The sequence below is a fragment of the Lindgomyces ingoldianus genome (assembly GCF_010093535.1).
Source record: "Lindgomyces ingoldianus strain ATCC 200398 unplaced genomic scaffold BDR25scaffold_9, whole genome shotgun sequence".
NCBI lineage: Eukaryota > Fungi > Ascomycota > Dothideomycetes > Pleosporales > Lindgomycetaceae > Lindgomyces > Lindgomyces ingoldianus.
In genome coordinates, this window is record NW_022985170.1 from 1,554,606 (window position 1) to 1,578,817 (window position 24,212).

General features: G+C 50.5%; 8 protein-coding genes across 8 annotated transcripts; 1 reads left to right on the top strand and 7 right to left on the bottom strand.

The window, feature by feature from the left end:
* Positions 1 to 810: 810 nt before the first annotated feature.
* BDR25DRAFT_302379 (cytochrome c heme lyase-like protein) lies at positions 811 to 2,283 on the bottom strand. The gene is made up of 2 exons (XM_033689783.1): positions 2,127 to 2,283; positions 811 to 2,077 (listed from the first exon to the last, which is right to left on the bottom strand). Exons 1-2 carry the CDS (start codon positions 2,205 to 2,207, stop codon positions 1,127 to 1,129), a joined length of 1,032 nt encoding a protein of 343 aa, XP_033550350.1. The 5' UTR covers positions 2,208 to 2,283; the 3' UTR covers positions 811 to 1,126.
* Positions 2,284 to 2,443: 160 nt separating this feature from the next.
* Positions 2,444 to 3,997, bottom strand: BDR25DRAFT_258011 (Yip1-domain-containing protein). Its single transcript, XM_033686516.1, has 7 exons — positions 3,461 to 3,997; positions 3,396 to 3,414; positions 3,302 to 3,342; positions 3,135 to 3,242; positions 3,051 to 3,084; positions 2,707 to 3,000; positions 2,444 to 2,651 (listed from the first exon to the last, which is right to left on the bottom strand). Exons 1-7 carry the CDS (start codon positions 3,719 to 3,721, stop codon positions 2,524 to 2,526), a joined length of 885 nt encoding a protein of 294 aa, XP_033550351.1. The 5' UTR covers positions 3,722 to 3,997; the 3' UTR covers positions 2,444 to 2,523.
* A 221-nt stretch (positions 3,998 to 4,218) lies between these two features.
* BDR25DRAFT_302381 (uncharacterized protein) lies at positions 4,219 to 6,280 on the bottom strand. Its single transcript, XM_033689784.1, has 4 exons — positions 4,984 to 6,280; positions 4,662 to 4,703; positions 4,520 to 4,612; positions 4,219 to 4,465 (listed from the first exon to the last, which is right to left on the bottom strand). The coding sequence occupies exons 1-4, from the start codon at positions 6,268 to 6,270 to the stop codon at positions 4,418 to 4,420; spliced, it is 1,470 nt and encodes a 489-aa protein (XP_033550352.1). The 5' UTR covers positions 6,271 to 6,280; the 3' UTR covers positions 4,219 to 4,417.
* Positions 6,281 to 9,880: 3,600 nt separating this feature from the next.
* BDR25DRAFT_283105 (Paf1-domain-containing protein) lies at positions 9,881 to 11,464 on the bottom strand. The gene is made up of 2 exons (XM_033688018.1): positions 11,161 to 11,464; positions 9,881 to 11,105 (listed from the first exon to the last, which is right to left on the bottom strand). The coding sequence occupies exons 1-2, from the start codon at positions 11,417 to 11,419 to the stop codon at positions 10,018 to 10,020; spliced, it is 1,347 nt and encodes a 448-aa protein (XP_033550353.1). The 5' UTR covers positions 11,420 to 11,464; the 3' UTR covers positions 9,881 to 10,017.
* A 180-nt stretch (positions 11,465 to 11,644) lies between these two features.
* On the bottom strand, positions 11,645 to 14,636 carry BDR25DRAFT_333036 (actin-like ATPase domain-containing protein). Its single transcript, XM_033692797.1, has 5 exons — positions 14,126 to 14,636; positions 13,997 to 14,075; positions 13,539 to 13,947; positions 12,599 to 13,477; positions 11,645 to 12,550 (listed from the first exon to the last, which is right to left on the bottom strand). The coding sequence occupies exons 1-5, from the start codon at positions 14,166 to 14,168 to the stop codon at positions 11,777 to 11,779; spliced, it is 2,184 nt and encodes a 727-aa protein (XP_033550354.1). The 5' UTR covers positions 14,169 to 14,636; the 3' UTR covers positions 11,645 to 11,776.
* A 669-nt stretch (positions 14,637 to 15,305) lies between these two features.
* BDR25DRAFT_283111 (uncharacterized protein) lies at positions 15,306 to 17,654 on the bottom strand (the record flags this gene model as incomplete). Its single annotated transcript, XM_033688019.1, has 2 exons — positions 15,306 to 16,154; positions 16,205 to 17,654. The coding sequence occupies 2 exons, from the start codon at positions 17,652 to 17,654 to the stop codon at positions 15,367 to 15,369; spliced, it is 2,238 nt and encodes a 745-aa protein (XP_033550355.1). The 3' UTR covers positions 15,306 to 15,366.
* A 1,117-nt stretch (positions 17,655 to 18,771) lies between these two features.
* Positions 18,772 to 20,942, bottom strand: BDR25DRAFT_333038 (uncharacterized protein; the record flags this gene model as incomplete). The annotated part of the gene is made up of 8 exons (XM_033692798.1): positions 18,772 to 19,550; positions 19,599 to 19,789; positions 19,839 to 19,995; positions 20,046 to 20,177; positions 20,228 to 20,311; positions 20,380 to 20,523; positions 20,584 to 20,643; positions 20,852 to 20,942. The coding sequence occupies 8 exons, from the start codon at positions 20,940 to 20,942 to the stop codon at positions 18,772 to 18,774; spliced, it is 1,638 nt and encodes a 545-aa protein (XP_033550356.1).
* A 597-nt stretch (positions 20,943 to 21,539) lies between these two features.
* BDR25DRAFT_283119 (amidase signature enzyme) lies at positions 21,540 to 23,964 on the top strand (the record flags this gene model as incomplete). Its single annotated transcript, XM_033688020.1, has 2 exons — positions 21,540 to 22,293; positions 22,343 to 23,964. The coding sequence occupies exons 1-2, from the start codon at positions 21,714 to 21,716 to the stop codon at positions 23,962 to 23,964; spliced, it is 2,202 nt and encodes a 733-aa protein (XP_033550357.1). The 5' UTR covers positions 21,540 to 21,713.
* Between the last annotated feature and the right edge of the window lie 248 nt (positions 23,965 to 24,212).

A 24,212-nucleotide genomic window follows, 5' to 3' on the forward strand; every position in this document is an offset into this window, starting at 1 on the left:
TCATAAGATGTCTTCGACGGTGTGCGTGCTTACTTTAGGAAACCGCTGCCCTATGGAGAAAAGAGAGCGCAATAAATCTATGACAATTTCGGACTATCATATCCGTCTGAAGGAAGTTGGATCGATCTTGAGTCGTGCTTACATCCGTAAAATTCGCAAGATCTCTGTAATTCTTGCGTTTGAAGATGTATCTGAAGTAACTTCACTCATAGCTGATTGATGATGTGCTGAATTCACCAAATTTCCATTCGTGTCTGGCCGGAATGAAGCCCCTGGATGCTGGTAGGACTCCCTACAGTCTGTGTAGTTATTTGTGTCCACTGGGAGGCAAGTAGATTTAAATTAAGCATCTCAGGGACCTCTGGATCATCTTTCTCGGGATTTGTGTCGTAAAACGTGTTGCATTAGACAATGCGATCGATCACAGAACCCTATATGAATGTCTGCCTATCAAAGTGTTTAAGTAAATCTTTCGACCTTGTTCTCCAATCTGTCGATCCTCGCGTTCCTGCCCGGCGTAGGAAAACAATTCCATGCCGCGAGATACCTACCAACCTGGATGCGCAAAGGGATTGGAAATCGAGGCGGATGAATAAGCACGCGGTGGCGGGGGTTGAATCCCTTTGCATTAGTAAACTCGAACGGAGCTCCGCTGTCATTGTATCTGAGCATGTGGACTTTATCTGGAAAGGTTACTTAGGGGAATAGAAGAACAGAGATAGGACACTAAGTACTTGATATGGAGTTGGAATGGATGTGAAATCCCGCGGCCGTAACAATTGGCTAGAGAGGAGCTGTGAGTTACACGGCGCCCTTTCTGGGGAGAGTGGCGATATGAAAATATACTTAGATACGAAGCCACCCTACTTTTCAGGAAGCTAAGAGGGGAGCTGCGGGAGGAAGCTGACTTAGCTTAACATCAGAGAGACTGAACTGAAAAGAAGGATAAACAGTGAAAAGCCAGAGCCCCGGAAACCGATATCCTACATTTATTCCTCGATGTAACAATGGAAAAACGCCGATCCATCTATGCATATGCACCGAAGCCGCCGACTCATTATGCTTCCGGCTGAGCCCAGCAATACCAATCCAGATCCAACTTCATCCAAGAAAATACGTAGGACTCTCAAGATGACCATCTTGACTTGCCCCCTTCTTCCTTAGCCTTCTTCTCCGCCTCCATCCTCTTCACCTCCCTCACCACACCCCCACTAGCCTTCCACCAAACATCCGTCCCCCACCTAACCAACCTCTCTGCCGCACCCCTTGGGCTATCCACCGCAGGTCTCACATCTAGATAGAAAACCGGCTCACCAGTTGGCTCCGGATCCCCTTCATAATAATCAATCACATACCTCACCTCGTGACACCCCTCCGGCCCGCACCTCTGTATAAACCAATCGTGCCGATCAAACGGCGGACTTGTCGCAAACTTCGACGGCCACACCCAACCCAACCACTGCAAGATCTGACTCTTGGGTGTCATATCCCCCGGCCTTCCCGTAAACCGCAGAAGCTTTGGTGGCGGGACTTCACGATCCCGCCACCTTGTGTCTAGGATGTCTTCCTGACCGAGGTCTTGCGCTGCGTTTTCTTCCCCTCGCGCGCAGATCTTGTAGCCTTGGACAATACCGCGGGAAAATCGTTGTTCCCAGCCAATGATTTCGGCCCATGCGCCTTCGTTGAGGAAGTTGTGGACTAAGACCATGGATTCAACGTGCTCGGCGGGGGTGTCGGTGTAGCCTTTTCGCAGCATGGCGTTGTACATTTGCTGGGGGGATGGGTATTCCCAGAGCGAGCCGTCGCCCTTGGGAATTGTGCTGGTTTCGCGAGATACGGGTAGATCTTGAGACTGAGCCGAGGATCGAGAGTTTGGCAGTTCGAAAGGCATGTTATTCAGCGGGTTGAGGCGCGAGAGGAGACCCTGCTTCGGCGGAGATTGGAGAGCAGTGGCGGAGGTGTAGGCAGGTGATGGCGTATCAGGTGGGACATAGGGACAAGCACCTTGCGGGGTCGATGCATTTTCTGGGAGGCGAGAGGGAGGAGGCGTTGACTTTTCGTGCATCGGGCAGCCAGGCTGGAGGGTTGTTAGATGCACAATTTGATGTTGGAATGGATTATCATACTGGAGGCTCTACGCTTCCTCGAGGCATGCGATGCGGCGCGATCGGCGCGGAGGGCGCTGTTTCTGCCCAAAACCAACCCATTGCTAGATTTATTGTAGAACGTAGATGGAAAAAAAAGGAATGGGGGGTTTTAAAGGTGTGGATAGATGCGTGTGGCGGGGACTGTCGGGGGAAACGGAACAGAACTTTTTGAGGCACTCGGATATACCAGGATTGCTGCCGTCATAATCTCGCTGAACACTATTCTGATTGGCTGACCACCACCAAGGAAATAGCTCTCCGTATAAGTATGGATTGATGAATTGATATTGATTGTAGTCATAGTATCATGGTTTCGATGTCTTCTATTCTATGAATAGTTCAACGGTGATGCATTTGTGCCTTTTTCCGAAATCCCTCAAGCGCCTGCAGTGACCTTCGCTAGCTGGCCAGTGCCACGAGAACTGAAGATTGCCATTATCCCAAAGCTTCCATAGAAGAGGACCATAGGATATGCAACGAGACCTCTCATAGAAGTCATGCGACCTAGATATTACATTAGTATGGTTACTACAATGAACTGGGAAACTAGCAGACTCACCAACAATCGTGAACATCGAGCTGGAAGAATATGCACACCAAACGATCGCGAGGCTCGTCAGCAGGTACCCAAACAGACCATCCATGGGCACGGCGATTCCAATGATGGATGTGAGAACCAAAGGAAGTAGACAGTAACCCAGGACCGAAGCAGACCGTGGGAAGGTTAATGAGGACGAGAAGTGCGAGTTGGCATGTGGATGGTCTTGTGCTGCAGCTGCTTCTGCAGCAGTGAGGGGCGGGGACATAAGGGAGAGGATGATGTGGAGGGAGATGCTGCCTAATAGTGCAAGACCTGTACCGGGATGAGTTGTCGTTCAAATACGTAAAATGATGTCAACCTACCGTAGATGTATCCAAAATGGAGCTTGCCAGAGAGCTACTTGATATCAGCCTTGCATCAAAAGCTTCAATTTTGTGTATAAATACCAGCAATGATGTCCCAAATATGAGAAAGAACAGCACAGGACCTGCGAGATCGCTGTCATCCATGATGTGCTGGTCAATCCTACCGAACGGATTCAAGACCGCCAGAGTCTGCACTCCAGGTCAGCAAAAAAGCTCTTTGCTTTGTCCAAACCCTTGTCATTACGGACCTTCATCTTGATATGCCCAAAGTTAACACCCAGCTCTTCCACTACGACATTGTTAGCAAACAGGTCGATTACTCGTAGGACGTTCGCAACGAACGTAATGGGGGTTCTCCTTCATATCTATTCCTATTAGCATATATTCCACATCCTATATGCATCAATATACCCTTCTGTGCCAAACGCTGCTAGCCACCCTGTCCGTAACCCGGACGCACCAACGCCCATCTGCCCACTCACCCCCGGCGCCGAGAAGCCAGCGCCATATTGTGCAGGATACGGTTGTGTCTGCGGTGCGCCATAGTTTGCTTGGAAGGGCGTTGAGTGCCCAGAAACGGGCTGGTTCGAGAACGAAGAGGGATAGAACTGGAGATTTTGTGGGGCGCCGCCGTATGGGGGACTCTGTCCGTAGCCGTACTGAGCCATTGCGGCGAGGTAATTATCGCGGAGTTAGAATGAAGGCGGTATGAGTCGAGTGGGGGGTTGAGCGATGCCAGGTGGCTAGTCGAACGTGCGTTGTGGAAGCCTAGTTACTTCTCTGTTGCGACTGAGATATTACGTCGGCGCGCCGTGCAAGGTTGTTACAAGTTTGGACTTGTGAAGTGAAGCGAAGCAAGGATAAAGGAGAGATACCCTACGACCGGGTAGATATGAGAAGAGTCACCTTTAGTGGCCGTCTAAGTCAAGCAATTTTGAAAGCGGTGGAGTGCTGTAGCTCCAAAATGTGTGCCACTTGTTTATTTCGGAGGTTCAGCTAATCCGCCGATCCTCAAACAGGTCACGTGTCATCATGGGGCTTCGACTTCGTACTTGTTATTCCACAGGGATGAAGTGAAATGATAAACCTTATTGTTTCCTTGTTCTTACGTATAATAAGACCTCACTGAACGAAATTAAGACAAGCACCAGGATGAGGAGGGTATCTTTGATTTAAAAAACCGCTATGAGCAGAGTGGTTGATAAACGCCAGGAAAAATTCATGACAGTCGTAAGCAAGCATTACCCCGAAACTCTCATTGCATCCCAATAAAGTTCTTTCCAAGCGCCTACCGCTGTGCTAATCTAAAAAACTAAGCTTCCTCACGTCTTACGTGCGGGAAGGTTCATCGCTCCATCGCTTCTTCAATACATCTCTACCGTACGCCGTGATGTGTAGTTGCACCAATCACACTGTGGACGAGGATTAGATAATGGTAGAAGCGAATAGCTTACGAATGTCCATACCCTTGTTGCTGAAGATGCGTCATTGTCTTCGACGCAATACTCATTCTGGCAGCTAACACATCGCCGGATATAGCGTTCTTTGCAACCGATGCACTGGACAATATTAGAACGGTGCTATCCTTAGAGACTTTAGATGTCATACCGTGTGGCCGCAACCAAAGCAATCACGTCGAACGCCGATGATCTATAATCCAGCCATGTCAGCCTATTTCTAAATCACATCCTAAGCACATACCTTGGCGCGCCAGGATTAGGTTTCCAGTGCTGTTATCCGATAATTGGGCTCCACGGCCAGTCATGGAGACTGGGTTCCGGAATCCAACTACCTCGTAACCGCCTCATGGGTAGGACCATTGCCTTTCGCGCGCCAAAGTGATTTCCTTTCATCCCCACATTCCGTTAGAACCTGCGCCGGCCATCATCTCGCCGACCGGGTAGTGATCAACGCAGAGACCCATATGTACCTTGATGGTTTGCTTTGGAATGATATGGCTGGTTCCATTGGTCTGGACACTTTCGATGAATTCTGTCTGCTGGAGTTCAGTGCGTTTGGCGATTGCAGACCCGGCGTAGCACTCTTCATCCCACCACTTGTGACAGCGCTCGCACCAACGGCCTTTCAAACACTCCTCGCATCGTGCGAATAGTGGAGGAGGCCTGGAGCCATCGGTGGTGTGTGGAGATTGAGCAGCTCGAATTGAGGCTGAATGGAGCGGCAGTGGGCTCAAGAGAGGGAATTCGGAAGATGGTGACTGTCCGTACATTGCAGGACCTTCTGGAGACGAATGGCAGGTCTCGCACCCAGATGGGCCTAACGCCACAGTAGCAATAGCAGGATTGAGATACGAGGCTGGGTTCGGAAGTCCGGTAGTTGGGCCCTCACTGATAAATGCTTTTGTCGGGTCATGCCGCGGTCCCCTGCAGAGAACAGCATCGAAGAAGATGATGCCTTCGCAAGCTTTGAGAGTCTCAGCCCATTCCATCGAGGGGCGTTTCGCAAGCATGCGCCCAGAACACCGATACCACTTGTCTTCCGTTCGCGCCAGTGCGGCGTTGAGTGCATCTGCTGATCTCTGGTTCCATTCGGCGCTAATTTGGGCTCCCTGAGAGTAAATGATCCCCTTGGGAGGGGATCTCATCGGGGGAGGCTTCTTCTTGCCAGGCGCGTCTTGGATGGGAGCAGGTTCGCGGGGGCCAAAGAGGTAAATACCCTTGATCCTCGGGGTACCCTCCGGCCGTGTGGGGCGCACCGCGAATCTCAACACCTGCCTGAGCTTCCTCTCGTTCAAGTTCCGAGCATCTCTAATAGAGAGGATGCGGACGTTGAACTTATCCTCGGCGATGATCTCCCGCACGAGGTCTGCAGGTACGCTCAAGCCATCCAGCACCATTGTATGCACGTTACGGAGCAGGCATCGTCGTTCAAGCTTCGAGAAAATGCCTCGGAGCGGGCCGGAATAGAACTCATCTTCGGTGAGGGATTCATCCATGCGCTCGGCGCGCCAACGAATACCGCCGGAATCGAGAGGCTCATAAGGCACGACTGCTGATTTGACAGTGGAGAGATCGAGGTAGCGGAAGACTTCGGGAGACTGATGCACGATGTAGTGAAACGCCTTTGAGGTGGCTGCCAGGGCATATATGGCAGAAACCGGTAGATAAGGCGCCGTCTGCCGTAGCACCAAAGTGTTGGAGAGCAAATCCGCTAGAGTAATCGGGAGAGGGTCGTCAGGAAGAATAAGAGGCCCCATGGCGGATGGAGGGAGGGGGGGGGGGAGAGAGGATTCCAGCCAGGAGATGAATGCGATGAGGTTAGGGTGGCTGCCACTTACCGGGCACGCTTTAAAGGAAGTGCGGATTACTAGGCCTGAGACTGGGACAGGGCACGTGCTCGTGGCTTTACCTGGAGGAAGGGATGTGTAAACAAAAAGAAAGGGAGACGCCGCGTTGAGACGTGTTGTGTGAGGATGCAGCAATTGTTGGCCTGGTTAATGTGTGGGATTGCTGGTCGCATCACTCTCGACCCACCAGTCCCTGTGGGAGATCGCCCGTGGGTTGGCAAGGGTCCATGACATCAAGGCGTGGCCAAGCGCCGCAGACGCAAGTGCAAATGAAGAGCCAAGGCGGTGTTTGCGGAGACCTGTCTCCTGAGTACGGATCTGGCCGCTTCATCGCTGCGGCCAAGGCGTTTTGAGGGCCTTGTCTCCATGGAGAAAGAAACAAGATGCGACAGTGATGCGTGCGAGGTTCCGTCCGGGAAGGCTGAAAGCGGGCAAGCGAGATCTGGGGACTGAGGCCTGTCGTGGGGGGGGGGGGAGCGTGGCATGCTGAGCCAGCCATTTGTGAATGACATTATGTACGCAATACCAAACGCCCACCACGCCAGGTCCGCATAGCAGCGACTTCGGATGAACTGATTATTTCACAAATGAAACCATGTAACGGATACGAAGCGTTCAATGCGGGGGCGGATGGGATTCACCGAATTCGCTGTCCGAGTAATACATCTTATCGATAAGAGACAGCACGTCACGCGCGTCCGTGCTAGGTTGGCGCCTGCCTGTTCGTGAAGCTTCGTGAAGCTTCGAGAAGAGCCGCAAAACAATATGTCAGCACATTTACTTTCACTCCCCGTGACGCCGAGTCTTTTCGATACCATTTTCTTGAGTGATTACCTGCGCGCCGTTGTGATACCCACTCTGCATTTTCGTCGTCGAAACACTCACGATGTCTTCCCCCGCAGACCCCGTTGAGTTGGCGTGGTCCGCGCAGTTCACGGTCGCGCCTGCGTCTCGGACCAGCCAGCTGTCTGGTGACAAGATTCTCCTTCCTCCATCGGCGTTAGAACAACTGCTTGCCGCTGCCCCGACCATAACGATAGACCCAGAGCGGCCCCATATTACCGCTTTCGATCCCTTCAACCCATACACCTTCTCCGCTGAGCGGCAAGCACGAGCGCACTTCCAAGACCGCCTGCAACAGTTGCCGCATCCCCTCACGTTTCGGTTAGTAAATCCGGACAATGGCAGAGTCGTGCATGCTGGAATTCGAGAATTCTCGGCCGAAGAGGGGGAGGTGGTGTTGAGCAGCTTCCTAAGGGAAACGCTAGGTCTGGAAGGCGCGTCTGCCGAATCGCCGCCCAATGGCGGTCCAGATGGTCAGGGCGACGCAACGGCCAATGGTGTGGATCGGCTCAGCGTAGACGGAGCGGCTCCGCCTAAGATCACTGTCCATGCGAAACAGCTCTCGAAAGGTACTTTTGCAAAGCTGCGTCCCCTCGAGGCAGGATACGATCCTGAGGACTGGAAGTCGTTGCTCGAGGAACAAATTCGGTCAAACTTTACAACATTGACAAATGGGGAGGTCCTTGTGGTCTATGGTGGTCGAGGGCAAGATGGCAAGCGAGAAGAGTTCCGGTTCCTGGTCGACGGCTTCAAGCCCGAGGGAGACGGGATTTGTGTGGTAGATACAGATCTTGAGGTTGATATCGAAGCACTGGATGAGGTGCAAGCCCGTGAGACCTTGAAGAAGATAGCAGCTAAGGCCCAGCGAGCGCCTGGTACGACGGAGGGAAGTTCAGCGGGGGGTAAAATGGACGTGTTCAAGGGTCAGGACGGACAGGTGCTCGAGGGAGAGTACGTTGATTATGAGCTCCGGTCGTGGGACAGATCGCAGGGTCTGGAAATTTCACTGAGCGGTGTGGATGAAGAGGGCGAGGTCGATATATTCGTGAGCCCCTTCTCACCACGGCAGCGAGCATGGCCGAGAGAGGACGAACACGTCTTTGCAGAGTTCTCATGTCGATACCCAAAGCGAATACGATTACAGCCCACAAATGTCGAGCTGGAAGACGCGGAAGCCATACGGGTCTCTGTACACGCCTATCCATCAGAAACTTCATCTGCTACCCCCAAGAAATACAGCCTCCGCGCCCTGATATTCGATCCGAGATCTCAACCTCTGTCAGACGACACGTCCCCCGCCGAAACCGCGCACAGCCCTGAAGACGTGCAATGCAAGAACTGCCACCAGTGGGTTCCCCTATCCTCACTCTTCCTCCACGAAAACTTCTGTCTCCGAAACAACATCCTCTGCTCTCATGGGTGCGGCCAAGTCTTCCAAAAGCGCTCCCAAGCCTTCCAAAACCACTGGCACTGTCCCCACGACACTTTCAACGGAAACACAGTCCTCAGCCACCGAAAGCATGATGCACTCTTTCATACCGCACACCTCTGTTCCACATGTGGTCTAGAGTTCCCTTCAATCCCTACACTATCGCATCACAAGACAACCACCTGCCCTGGAAAGCTAATCCTCTGCCGATTTTGCCACCTCCAAGTCCCACAAGATGGCGACCCCTCGGAAGCTCCAAACCCAGAACTCCTCCTCTCGGGCCTCACACCCCACGAACTTGCAGACGGTGCCCGAACAACAGAATGCCATCTCTGCAACAAGATAGTCCGCTTCCGAGACATGGACACGCATCTCCGCCACCACAATCTTGAGCGCCTTTCTCGCCCCTCGCCGCGCATCTGCCGCAATATCAATTGTGGTAGAACCCAAGACGGTGCGGACAAGCTCGGCGATACTCGCGCAGGAATACGCAAAGGCCAGGGTCCGGGAAACGAAGTCGGACTTTGTAGCGTGTGCTTCGGTCCGCTATACGTCTCTCTCTACGACCCCGAATGCAAAGCTCTCCGCCGCCGCATCGAACGCCGCTACTTTTCCCAACTACTCACCGGGTGCGGGAAACCCTGGTGTAAAAATGAGTTCTGTCGCACGGGCAAAAAGAACACGGGACAAGGCGATAAAGCCGTACCCACCAAAGACGCGATTCCCCTTGTAAAGCCATTTCTCCAGGAAATGGGTGGCGGGGTTTATACCACTCCGCTCCATTTCTGCACCGACGAAGCGAGTCAACATAGGAGAGGCTTTGCGGAGTTATTGAGTGCTGAGAAAGGCATTGATGGGAAGGGTGGATTTGCGATGGAGTGGTGTGTAGCCGCACTCGAAGCCGAGAATGGTGATCTAGGGAAAGCGAGGGATTGGCTGAAGGGCTGGGCTCCGGCGAGGAGTGAAGCCGGTTCTGGATAGATAGACTCATCTAATAGGGGGATATGATTTTGGATATTAGATGACAAAACAGGGATAGAAAGTGATACTCGTTTGCAGCGTATTTAGATTCTCCTTAATTCCAGCAAGAGGTCGAGCTGGTGCAAACTGATCTATCAGTCCTTCTTGGTAACTAGGCGCGAATATGCTGAAGGATGCTATCACTATGCCAAAATCTAAAATCTAAAATCCAGATACTTAAAGTTACTAAACTATCGAGGTATCTATGCCAAACTGTAGAATGGAAACGAGACTCGACTCATATTCTATAAAGACATTTTCCATTAATAGCCAAGCGCCTCACTGAGCAAGTATAATGGCTCTCCAATCTCAAAGCACCCAATGACCAAAAAGGACCAGATACGAGATCAACACCTCGCATTCCCCTAAACAACCTCGGTAGCATGATACCTCTCCCTATACGCATCCCTCTTTTCAACCTCACCCACAGGATCCCTCGCCACTGTCTCAATAATATCAACCTTCGGCTGCTCATCATTCATCTCAATCTTGCCCGGCCGCCTCGGTCTAATGCTCGTCTTCTGCAAGATCGGATAAAAGTACGCTGCCTTCTGCAACTTGTTTGTGCGCAGAGGCTCCTCTTCATGACTATCTGGATCGTGCAAAGCAATGGCGATGTCGTTGTACGTGTTCTCCGGGTCCCCAGATTGCTGCGCTGTCTCGTATGTGCGGATGTGGTCGTATTTGAAGCATTTTCGCGGCCGGCCTTCTTCGTCGGCGCCGATGTCGAAGGGGATTGTGGATTCGTTGTCGGGATCGTTAGTTGTGAAGTTGCGTTTGATGCCCCAGACTTTCTCTCTGTCAGGGGGAAGGAAGAATTCGAATTGGTAGCGTGGAAGCGGGGACGGTGCTGTCGGGTCTTGTTTGTGCGCTTCGTATTCTTGGCGATAGAGCTCTTGGTCTTCGACTGTTTGGCCGACAGGACGGAGCAGTCCGACATCCAGACGATCGTCATAGGCGGAGTCGTTGACAGGCGGTGCCATGAATTTGTATAACATGAAAGAGCCTGTGTCGGGAATGGCATCCCAGTCGGGGACGAGAGGGTAGCTGTCTACGATATGTAGGCCAGTCTTGCTAGGATGTTTGGGGTTCTTCCACGCCTGCTTCTCTTCTGGTGAAATTTCTGCGCCTCGTAGCTGGGCAGAGGTTTCTGGGCCCGTGTATGCGTCAGAGGGATATGCAAGGTTCCAGCCTTTGATAATGTGCTTGATAATGTGTGTGGGATTGTCCTCCGAGGTCTCCCCCCTTCTTCGCTTTCCTCGCACACGCATTGTATTCGAGGAGTTGCTAGACTCAAAGCGCGAGCTGCTCGTCGTCATAGACGTGATATACTCGGTTCGGCGCAAGAAGGAGACTCCAGCAGACGATGCAGTCGGTTTGCCCAGCGCATTTGGTGGGCGCAGTAAGGCTCGATCCTGAGGGTGCAACTGTGGGTATGGCGCTGGTTGAATCGCTACACCATGTAAGCTCCTGAAAGAAACCTCAAGCTGTTGTCGAATGCTACATACTTGATTCATTTCCGTCAAAGACGCCCGGTAGACCAACCAGGTCAATGGGCATTCCTAACTCCGCATCCGCTTCTATATTTAATGACTGCTCTCGCGCAAGTCTTGACGCGAAGCCCGCTGAGGTGTATTGACCGCTAGAGAGGCCGGTATTCGGGATATCGAGGAGCTTGGGAGGGCATGGCGGTGGAGGTAGCGCGTTCGAATATCGAATGCGCGCAATGTAATCTTGATGGTACGTTGGTCTACCTGAGGAGGTCATGATGGCTGGTTTCGAAGAATTTGGATCGTGGGAGGGTGAAGGTTCTTTGAACGAAAAGAGTTCCAGTTGAAAGTCGAAAGTGAAGCTTGGAACGCGCCAAGTGTTTGCGGGAAAACGAATCGCCTTCACCAGCTCGGACTAAGCGGTGCTCTCACTTACGTTGAATTGCGACCTTGGAGTCTCAAAGGAGTTTATTTAAGAATTGCGTTAGTAGAAATGACCATCCTCATATATATTTCACTGAAGTGCTCTAACACAGATGTTCGGTATGCCATGCCCAAGAAGGTTCACTTTACCCTGCCCTTCCTCCACCTAACCACTGTCGTACTTAGAATCCCCACTATGAGAAGGCGCTGGCTACCACGGAAACATGCACTTATGAACAAGTATCCTGGCTCCGAGCTTTTCGTACTCATCCTGATTGACCCAGCTGTCATTGCCGCTTGGAGACAGCCTCCCAAAAACGCTTCCACCTTTCCACGCCACAACCTGCGGGTCAAACTCCCTTGGTGGAGGCCCGACTAATATCTCCTTCCCATAGAAAGGCCTCAACTCCCTAAGCCGAGTCTCGAGGAAAGTAAGAAGCGCAGGTGTCTTACTGCCGCCTCCGACAAGCATGATCCCTCCAAACAAATCTCGAAGCTTGCGGTCATCACCTCGGGCGCCCTGCGAAAGGCTTTCTAGAATGGCATGGTCCAAAGGCATGATCGGTACAACTTTGTCGCGCTCTTCGGCTTGCTTCGTTTTTTCTAGGACCGGGTCACGGAAGATCAAAGCCTGGTCAGAATCTCCTACGGGGGTGTCTCGGTCCGGATTTGGGGTACCCTCCGGCCCTGGTGATCCTGCTACAGATGATCGAGGCGTAAGTTCAGCCTCGTCTTTCAGGCGGCTCAGAAGATTGAATTGCTGTGAGCGGTTTGGCGTCGAATTGAGGGCAATAGAATTGGACGATGAATCCTGTGTGCTATTTACGGAGGTAGATTTTCCTCCCACTGCTTCAATGACAGCTAATTGAGCGGATGATATAGGGTCGTTTGGGGATCCGTCATAAAGGTCAACAGAGCGAGGTATGACCTTCCTTCGGCCCTCTAACTTGCTAGATTGGTCGAAAATTGAGGGTTTAAACAGACCCTGCACAATGGTTAATAATGACGACAGGCTTGCGGAGGGTCATCTTACCATGACCGAGAGCATAGTCTCATCGTAGGTCTTGAAATGATAAAGTCTTGTATCCTGTCCCGAAGCCCGTAAGTGGAACTCTGCCGGCTTTACGGTAACATCAGCCTCGTCCATGGAGCAGTACTTCTGCTTCAGCTCTTCCGCCAGCAAAAAGTCGTACCGGCGTTTCAGGTTTATCTCCGCGTACGGAAAGTGATCGTAGAGCATCATCTTGATGAAGGTTTCCGACACGTCCGCTCCACCGATTTTAATATTGATGCGTGACTCCTCAATGCAAAGACCTTCGTCAACGCAGCATATCGACGTCTTCTGAGCTCCAATATCGACAATGCAAGAAATTGAATACCCCGCGCCAAAAGTAGCTGAAAGGCTCTCTTGCTGTAGACACACTTTGCCTACCCCTAGATCCCGAATCAAGATGTCCAGCATCATTTCCACATATTTACGCTCATAAAGGTCAGGTATCAGGAAGACACACTTGTAGTTGGCCAGATCCTTTAGCCTCGTGATTCCAAGCTCCCGTTTGAAAGCCTCCTCGTAAATCTTAGAAATGTCGTGGTAGATTTGATTTCGATCACGGTAGTCTTTCTCGTTGAGGGCGCCATTTCGTATGGGCCAGAACAACTTGTATCGAGGATTTGATGCCTCGGGTATTCGAAGCGCCGCTTGCCCAGTTAAAAATTCGGGTGCCTGCTTTGGATTCGGCGGCAATTCCGTCCACTCGATCCTATTCACGTCGTTGTGTTCCGAAATCTCTTCGTGAGGAGTGCGTCGATTGAAGTTGATAACTAGCTCCTTGGAATTTGGAAGGACTCTGCGCTTGTTGTGACGCATCCTGGTCCGCAATTCCGAGCACATCGCTTGATATTGATTGGCAAACTAGACACACTGTTAGTTTCTTGCTAAGCGCGAGCCATACTGTAAGTGGGAGGTCACGTACATCTTCACCAAACCACTTCTCCGGATATGCAGATGCAGGAACCACTCCGTCGACCTTTAGGCGTTTTGGGCTAGGCTCTCCCCCGTCCTCCTCTGCTTCGTTCTCCTTCCATTTTCGTGCGATAGCCATTGGAACGGTCTTGGGTAAGGCATCGGTACCCAAACCTATCCTCAGATTCTGGCTGCCAGGGTGTAGGATAATGAGCTTTGAGAGGTACGCTTCTTTCGTCGCAACTGAAGCTGTGGTCTCTTCCGCCACACCCTCTTCATTGACGGCCACGAGTCCTTGTGCTTGGACTCCTAGCGCTAGTGCGCGATCTTTATCTCTCGCTTCTTGGATCATGCGATTTCGGGCTTCTTCCTCCTGGGTTCGGAAGGCGAGATATTGATCTTCGCGCTTCATGAACTCTCTATTATGGGATTAGATAGATTTCTGGTCAAGAATGCCACGTTACGTACGTGTAGTAGTTTTTCTGGTTGATCGGGGCAACCTGCGGCCAGGATGTGGTTTCCATGTTGTTGTCCGTCCGCTCGAGACCTACATGCCATATCAATAGAGCTCAGCTTAAGTGGATTCCGCATTCTTACCTTCCTCTCTCATCAGAGCCCTCCCCGATTTCTTCCCAACCATTGTGACGGACGGTGAACCTTCAACAGAAGAGTCTTTCACTTGGGAGTGTTTACTGCCAGCTCTGCCAGATCTACCAAAAGGCCCTACACGTCCTTCTTTGTGGTCTTCTCTGCCAGCACCCCCGAAGTAGCAAGAATATTTATCTTCGTTGCCTCTTTCCGCGAGTAGAGCCCCTGGCTACCCGCTACCTAAAGACCCCGATTTCCCTTGTTCTCAGTCTTCAAGGTCTGTTATGCCTAAGTTGATGCCGGCTTCGGCTTGGTATAGCCTTGCAAATGCCCAACGTCTCTCGAACAAAAGCGGTCGTCGTCAAACAAAGTGAGCGTCAAGTCGCAATCGAGGACGGATCTACTTTGTGTCGTTAGGTCAGAGCGCTTTGCCCTAGCTCAAGACAGTGGGTTTTCCGAATTCGGTGGCTGTCAAGGTCGAAATGCTGCGCAGAATCGGGAAGGGACGAGGGTAAGGCTCCTTGACGGTTTTTCGGTTGTTAGGGTAAAATGTACCGGCGTGGACAGGTGCGCTGGTTTCTTGGGTGGTGTGTGTGCCTCGTTGCTGACACAAATTATCGTGGGGTGACCATGGGAATCGTACGAAGCGCCGTTGGGATCATCAATGTGACTGTCAGGGTTGAGAGTGGAGAGGTGGTGCTTGCAGATGCTTCCGTTATTGTTCTTGAACAGATGGCCAGCTCCCCTACGATTGGTCCGCGGCGCCATGTTCGGCAACGGAACGATATCCACCCCAACCCACATTTGACAAAGTGGCAGTGGATGTAAAAGCCACTTCATTCTCTATAGCATAGCAAATATATTTCCTTTGCGTGAGTTTGGGTGGTAGTATAAACATTCATGGTTCAGGAGGAGTAATGGCTATGGTGGCTTTTGATTGGATGGACAGCATAGAACATAGTTACGGCAAGGTCTACCTGTTAAGATTCTTTCTGAAATCAGGAAGAACTTCAAGAGGATGCAAGGTTCTGTCCTAATTTACAAATAGCCCCTCCCATGTACGATATTAGATGAAAGTATGTGATGGTTTCCACATCACGTGATTTTGAGATTGTCAAGCAGAACATCACCCTAAGTGACGGAGCACGATGTGCGATACCAGTACTAAAAGTTCTATATTACCCAAGATGAATGTTTATCAATGCAATGCACTCCAATGATCATCACGCAAGTACATACGAAAGCAAGCCTCAATCACCAGACTCTCGTGTTAGGCCACAGCCTGAAAACCCGTGGAAGTTATATCCGTTCGGGAGATGTCTCATATCCGGCATCTCCAGATAAGATCTTGTCAGATTTGGTGTGTTATGGTCGCTATACACAGCATCAATGCTGTTGATTTGCCCTGCACTTCCAAACCACAGTGGGTCGGCATTCCACTCACCACTAGCCGTAGCGTTTGGTGAAGGAGTTTCTCCAACCTGCTCTGGAGACCGGCCCTCGTAAGCCTCGGATTCAGATTGCTCATACATGATTGAGTGTCCTTGAGACGCGTTGTCTGAATGGATTTGTGGCGCGGAAGACGGCACGCTCATCATTCTGTGTCGGTGTCGATTCAAGATGAACTCCGGGTTTGGCTTCTCAGGTATTGCCTTGACCAAGACACCGGTAGATGTTGCAAGCATGCTGATTGCTCGCTCAAGGAAATCGGCAGACTTTGACGACAACCGCAGGGTCCAACGATATTCGTCAAGTTTTGCTTTATACAGATCTGCCTCTTCTTTGTCTTGTGCTGTTGCCCATAGCAAAGATGTGAATGTTCCAATCAGAGCAAAGCAATACTTCGAGGCTGAATACCAGAAGGATTGAAGGTGTTCAGGACGAAGGCTCTTCACAAACTCCATTGCCGATTTGAGGCGGGCATTGGCGGCTTGACGGCAGATTCCTCTGAGTGATGGGTCGTCGACCGAAGAAAGGGAGCGAATGATCTGGCGATGAAGCGTTATTCCAACGGCATAATAGCCCAGGTGGAGATATCCTAGGATAATTATGAGCCTACCTTTCAGACACAAGGGATACTAAATATACCTGTTGAAGATAACTTTCTCATAGTAATGTCCTCCATCCTCAGAGAAGGTGGCAGATTGTCGAACCAGTGTTTGAGGGACGACTGTATCGGGTTTGCTTTTTCAAGCAACCAACGTACACCTTCCTGTGCACGTTGCCTAAACTCTTCCTCAGTCTTCAGAGTGTAGAAATTTGACAATATGGAACCAAGAATCTCAGTAAGCTGTATCATTTCGCAGAAAAGTGCGCGACCTTTCTCGACTTCGGTACTACCGTCTTCGTTGTCTTCATCGGCCGCATTCTCGGGGAAATCGTCTTCATGAAGCGGTTGGACAGCCCAATCCGAAGCTATTATGTGTGATGGCCGACCATGCACAAGAGCTCCCCACTTGTCCTGCATGAAAAGAGCCCACGCCAGTCGTTTCCGCAGTCCCCGCTCCCAGGATGGAATCCTCCAGCTTGAACAATCCAGATGGAGGCCAAGATCCTGCCCGATTCCCACTAGCTGTGTAGTTAAAGCCCAGGAGTCGCCTTCTGGCCGCTGAAGTAAAAGAAGGCCAGCTTGAATCGTCGAGAGTTTTGGTCGGTGTATTATGTCGTTCATCGTTTTGAAAGCCAACTTCTCCAGCCGTGGCACGTCGGGTTTTGGGAGCAAAGCCAGCTCACTGCTATACGTCCACCAGTTCAAAGCTAGGATGTAGACTGCAGCAAGTAGTGGCGGAGAGAATTCCCGATGCGTCCGCTGGTATTTTTCCAGAAAAACCCTCTTGTGCAAGATGGGAAAGCTGGGATGCACAATCCGGAAATATAAGTGTATCAAGGCTTGACCATGAGGAGCGACTAAGGTCTCGATTGCATCCAGGTCTAGGATCTCATCTTCATGGTTTCTCGTACCGTCGTCCGGAGACAAAACAAAAGCAGTGTCGAGAGCATTAACCTTTCGTAGAGCTGAAAGGCCAACCGGCACTTCCTCTTTGTTATGGTAGTCGTTAAGCTCCAGGAGTAGTTGTTCATATTGGGATGTCGAGCCTATTAGGCGGCTATGTCGGTGATTTTGCAATCCCAGCGTCTTCTTTAGAAGGGAGGGTCCTTTCAGATTGGCGTAGTTGTCGACTGGTTGGTCTTGACGAATCTTCGGGGCATCTGCAGGCGAATATCCCGGAACCCAAAGCTTTTCCTGTGTTGGAGGTGGAGCGCGGCGCGGAGCCTCCCCTTTCGAGTTGTGCTCTTCTTCACTCAAAGATGCCGCCTTCCGTTTCCTTGGCTGGGGATCTTCCAGAAAGGTACACTCTTGGCGATGAAATCGACACAAGACGCAAGGAGGGGCGCCGTCCACTATCTCGCATCGCGATTTCCTGCGCCGGCACGAATCACAGGGGCGGCGGGACCTTGTTTTACTCGCCCCTGTAGCATCATTCGGGGCCGTATAAAAGTCGTTTGGAGAGATTGATTGAGTAGGACTGAAGTTCATCATTTCATTTGAGCTCTGTTATTCTGATTAGCTCCATAATATTACTATCCTTAAAGGAAGAAGGAGAAGAGCATGGATGGAACTGAGGTGAATGTGGAAAGTTCCATGTGAAAGTAGCAGCAAGCCATTCAGCCAGAATGAGGCTTCAAAAAGCAAGTGACCGGGCACGTCAGGGGGCTACCATGTGTCACCAAGCACTTGGGCGTGCGCCTATTCTAAAGAAAATATTTCGCGTCTCCAATGACATGCGGATAGGATGATCGCTGTTTAGGAGGGTTTACAGAAGAGGGTGGAAGGTAATTATCCTTGTGAGGAACTTGTGTGTGTTTAATGATTCCCTTCTTCTGCTAGATTCTAGCCAAAATTGACAACGGGGAAGTGTATTCGTTAAGACTTCATGTTGAGCTCAAGGCTCGATAAAGTAACGCATACAAGAAGGTGGCCACTTACCTATTGCACGGAACCTGGTGATCTCGGGAGTGAAGATCATACGAAGCCTGGCCCGATCTGGAATAGGCGTGTCATGCTCAAACTGGTCTGCGTGGCGGTATCGGCAAGCTATAGGAGACGGTCGAATGATCTCGCTGGAGTGTGCCAAAAGCGGTGTTGAAGCGTCAAATTTTCACAGGGAACAGGGCACTGATGAGGAATGTATTTGAAGAAGAATTGCAAACAAGGCGGAGCTTTAATGTGTATCCAGCCCCGTGGTGCTGGAAATCTTTGGCTGGCTCGGTGATGTGGGGTGGGGAATAAGATACAAGCCAGATACGGAGGGAAGAGACCGGAGGCATTTGTGCAGGCCGGCCTTGGACATGGAGAAAAAACAGCGTGGTGGTGTCTTGAGGTAAAGATAAGATGTTGAATGACTGGACCAATCATCCAACTACATTAGCGAAAATTACATCAGCCACACTGCTAATAGTAACATCTGACCAGCCTCTCGCCTGAGCCCTCATCCACCAGAAAGGTTACTGGACAGGGTTTAACTAAACAATAGTGGTCATTACAATCCCATAAGTCCTTACTAGACAACTCCTTAGCGTTAAACTTATTCCCCGTCGCATTCCTTCATTTAAACTTAGTCAGTCATGTTATTTACGCGGTAGTGTACGGCATCTCAAACCATAGTCGCAATCTCCTTCTCCTTCGTGACATAGCCATCCTTGGAATTAGAATTGGAATCGGTGTCCTCTCCTTTAACGACAGGGGTTGTCTCTTCACTGGTCTTTGGTGGATACGCAGCCTCTTCGACGAGGGATTCGGTCGGGACAGAGATGTAGGTGCAGATAACATAATGCACCAGGAAGGAAAGCGTGAATCCAAAAATCCAGGCAAAAGTATAAATCTTCCAGGCGCCTCCCACATTAAGAGTGTTCTCGATGGATTTAGCGAATCCTGGCATAAGCGGGGCGAAGCCGATTATGAAAGAGGCGTATGCACGCCAGTTAACGCCATGTTCATACCAGTAGATACCGCGGTCGGTATAAAGCTGATCAACATCGAGTTTCCTCTTCTTGATGATGTAGTAGTCGCAGACCATTGTTCCAGCAAGAGGACCCATGAGGCAAGAGTAACCGGAGAGGAATGCAAGAAGTCCAGAGGCGTTCTTGATGATATTCCATGGTGTTGAGATTATACAGAAAAGGGAGATGAAGCAAGTTGCCCGAAAGATGTTGATGTACTTGGGCGCCATTCCCGTGATGTCGTTGGAGAATGGATACGTTCCAGCGGCGATCTGGTTGCCAATTGTTGCCAGGATGAAGCTGGCCGCGGTGAAAAACTTAGCAGCTCTGCTATCGAACTTCGCGATGACCAAAGGCATGTACCATTGGAATTCGCCCCACAATACCGAGTGAGCACTGGTGACAAAAATAGGAGTGAGGGCACCCAGCGTTCCTTTGCAAATTTAGCCAGAGAGTTAAAACAATTCACAGACAAACGTACCAATAATCGGAAGCGCCATAAATTGGTGACCGCCTGCGAGATTGTTCTTCGAAAATCGTCCGAAGTCAGGCATATTGACAGCAAGGGAGCTGAAAAGACCAATCATGACATTCAGACCCGTCAAGGCCGAGTAGGCGGTGTTCATATACGTAGAAGTGAGTTCAACCTTGCCGGTAACAAGTGGTCCGCCACTATCATCTCATCAGCATGTATGTTGCCGAGCCAGATTTAAGAACTTACCCCTTAGTGACAATGACGGCCCATAGGAACAAAGCTAGGAAAGTCGGGGGCACGACTACACCTTTGACCCAGAACAAGATTCGAAGCTTTTGGATAGGCATAAGAGCAAGCCCTGTCTGCATGAACCAATAAAGAAACACGCAAAGCAAGCCGGCGGCTGAGACTATATTAGACCAATTCTTCAGGGTTTTGCAGCAGACAGCATACAATCAATACCCGCGCTTTCGGGAAGATGGTTTGGAAAGCTTATGAAACTAGGCCAAATGGCTTCAAGGCAGCGCTGGAGGAAGTTTCCAGCTTGGACGGTAAGGATCGCAGTCCACATAAGAGCGACAAATGCTAATATTCGTATGAGTTTATGTCATTCTAATGGTTGTGGGAAACGATACCTCGAATACAGATAGCAGGAAACGACCCGTACATCCCGAAAACGGATCGAACAATGACAGGGAACGGGACATGGTAGGTAGAACCTATTACTTGATTAATGTCCCCTTCGAGGGAAACGCTAAGGATCTTTGGAGAACCCAGTTTGACGCACCCATCTTGCCTGTCAAAGTAATCACCACACTACAGATGAGGAATCCAAAGAAAACAATGGGGATTGTCTCTCTAGCAGTGAAGCCCAAGCTCATCACACTAGAAACCGTAGCCGCGAGAGGAGGGGCGAGCATATCAGAGCACCCTGATCCAGTAATTAGACACCATATCATTGAACTCTTTAGAGATTGAAGGAATTGCTTACAATATGCCCAGTAGTCGATGCCGCCCCATGTCCTTTCTGCAGGAGGAATCGGGTCAAGGTCTAATTACAAGTTAGCGGTTCCAAGACAGGTCGGTGTTAGGTAGTACAGCAAGTTATCAATTAACATAGAATATGATTAGGGTGGACTTAATCCGCTCAACCCCTTGCTGGAATCGAGGAGAATGTCAATGGGATAAAAAACATATCCTGAAATGCCCGATTGTCATGTTCTCCATTACATGGCGAGATGTAGTAGCAGAAATCTTACCCTTGTTGGACCATCGAGAGCCATACTTTCCACTCTCAAACGGTACCCTCAACCGGAAGTGAGGAGAAAGCCTGGATTTGAGAACAGACATGGTTCGACTGGGTAAAGACTTTGCCCAGAATCCAGAAGAAGCAAGGCCGAGCAAAAAAGACAAGTTCAACCAAGGGTTGAATTGCTCGATGGAATGAACATTGGTTTACCTGGGTCCCTTGCAGCTACATATACTCACGCATATTGAGCATACTGTCTCAAGTCATGTATGGAGTTGAAGCATTAGATATCTTTAAAAACAGAAGATAGGGGCCTACGGCGCCGCCTTAGCGCCGAGTCGAGTCCGTCTGGCTCTTGATATGCAAACACCTGTAGTGAGTCGCCTGCACTACCTGGCTCTCGACATGCACAAACCTGGTGCAGTTCCATCGAATAGCGTTCAGGGCTAAGCGAATGTGGCGAAATTTTCGTGGGGTAGGGCTTGAGCTGGAAAGCTGGTCGGAAGAGAATTGGTGTGGCCCGTGTGGAAGAGTGTTGATGTCAGACTGTCAGTTGCACGTGAGACAGCGCCATTCGATGAATTCATCCTAGTGCAGAAGCGCCCCAGATAAAGACCCTAAACCCCCTCAGTTTACCCTCCGGCTACGGGCGGCGGCCGGAGGCCAGCTGCAGCAGCAACGCGGGGGAGTTTTGATATCGTTGGAGCTTTATCTGATAATTGTATCAAGCTCGTGTCGGCGAACAGTCGCTGCTGGGGTTTCAGTCTTTCCCATTATTTTCAGTCGTCACAGCTGCGAGTCAAACCCTCCTCCATCATCCAGAGTCTATCATCTTTGTACCTATTTTAGAAACTCTTGTACTCGTTGCTAATATGTCTTCGACTAAAGATGTCCTTTCAGTCCTATCAATCGACGCGAAGCCATACATATATTCCTTTCCCCTTCAACATACCGCACTCCTCGTGATTGATATGCAAAGAGACTTCTTGCTCGCAAAAGGCTTCGGGGAGATTCAAGGAGGTAATTTGGAGGCCGTCCAGGCTTCGATTACTCCTACCAGGAAGCTACTTGAGGCATGTAGAGGTGCTGGGATGACTATTGTACACACTCGTGAGGGCCACGTTCCCGACTTGTCGGACTGTCCGTCCTCGAAGCTTGTCAGACAAGCTGCTACTCCCAACAATACACAGCACAACCTCATCATTGGCGATAAGGGTGAGCTCGGACGACTTCTTGTGCGGGGAGAGTACGGTCATGACATTATTGATGAATTGAAACCGCTTCCTGGAGAGGTTGTGATTGACAAACCTGGAAAGGGCTCCTTCTGGAATACGGCCATCTTGCACAAACTAAAAGCTCGAGCAATTACCCACCTCATTGTCTCTGGTGTCACGACAGAGTGCTGCTTTGCAACTTCCATCCGAGAAGCTAATGACCGTGGATTCGAATGCTGTGAGTTCCAACGACCTAACTGGCATGCCAAATCGCTGACAGCCTGTAGGTGGTATCGTGGAGGCTACAAGCGGTTACAACGACAGCAATTTCAAGCAATGCAGTCTTGACATGATCCATTGGTCTCAAGGTCTCTTCGGCTTTGTCGCCAACCTCCAACCCCTCCTGGATGCCCTCACACCTCTTGGAATCCAAAGCGTCACCGGCAGTTCCACTCCTCCACAAACACCCCCAGACTTTGATGGCAACCTTACAATTTCCAGTCTCCAAAAAGCATTCAAGAACGGCCTTTCTCCAGTTACAGTTATCGAGGCGCTCTACAACAAAATCGAAGCCTACCATAGGGTCGATCCTGCCGTATGGATCTATCTCGAGTCTCGAGAGAACGCACTTGATGCCGCAAAAGCCCTCACAGTCAAGTACTCTGATAGAAGCGCCCTTCCACCCCTTTTCGGGGTTCCATTCAGTGTCAAAGATAGTATCGATATTACAGGCTTGCCTACCACAACTGCCTGTCCACCACTCACCCATGTCCCTTCAGCTTCTGCCGTCGTCTACGACAAATGTCTCGCTGAAGGTGCCCTTTTCATCGGCAAGACCAACCTAGACCAATTAGCAACTGGCCTTACAGGCTGCCGCAGCCCTTACGGTATTCCCCACTCTGTCTTCCACAAAGACTACATCAGCGGCGGTTCCAGCAGCGGCAACGCCGTGAGCGTAGGCGCAAACCTCGTTTCCTTCTCACTTGCAACTGACACCGCGGGCTCCGGTCGCGTTCCGCCCGGATTCAATGGAGTCGTAGGCTACAAACCTACACGAGGCACGATTTCATTCCGTGGTGTAACGCCCGCTTGTCTGTCCTTGGATTGCATAGCACTCACCACGCACACCATTTCAGACGCAAGATCTCTCTGGCAGATCCTTGAGGAATACGATCCCCTAGACCAGTATTCCAAACCCGTCATTTCCTTTGAACGACACATCAACTCCATCGGCCCACAAGCCCGAGCCTTCAAATTCGGGATCCCACCCCAAAAAGCCCTTTCTCTGTGTTCCTTCCCACATCGCCGCAAATTCAATGAAACCGTCGCCACGCTGCAAAAACTCGGGGGTGTGCTCACACCTATTGACTGGTCACCCTTTCAAAACGCCGGAAAGCTTCTTTACGACGGGACATTTGTTTCAGAGCGGCTCGCCTCATTACCAGACGACTGGCTAGGCAAAAGCCGCTCATTACTACACCCAGTTATTGTGCAATTAATGGATGCTGTTGTTGAACGGCAAAGCACCGCCGTGCAAGCATATCGCGATCTCCAGGCCAAAGCAATCTACACCCGACAAGCCGAACAAGTGTTCTCGTACTCAGCGACTGGGATTGATGTCCTCGTTGTGCCTACTGCGCCTACACATTGGAAGATATCGGAAGTGCTTGCAGATCCGATTAAGAAGAATAGCCATCTCGGCGAGTTCACGCATTGTGGGAATGTGCTCGATTTGTGCGGGGTTGCTGTTCCTGCGGGTACTTACCCTGTCAAAGAGCTCAGTGGGAATGAGGCTGATGAAGGTGAACTCCCTTTCAGTGTGACTTTCCTTAGCGGGTCGAGGATGGATGCGGAGATGTTGGAGATAGCGAGGAGGTTTGAGGAGAGTATGAAGGAGAATGCTTGCTAGCATTTAGGTATTTATTTGGCCAAGCATTGGGAAGGAGCTCGATGACATGACGTTGCCTTTTGTTTCTGGTCGATACTTCCATGAATTTGTTTGACAGCCACGAGTGATCATCCCTAGCAAAGCGACCAGTATAGTTAAGCGTATTTCTTTATTGATGCATATTGAACGAGCTGTCTATCTATTTTAGTAATGATGTAAATAGCATTCCATTTAACTTTCAGTGCACATTAGAGAAGGCGCGACAATCA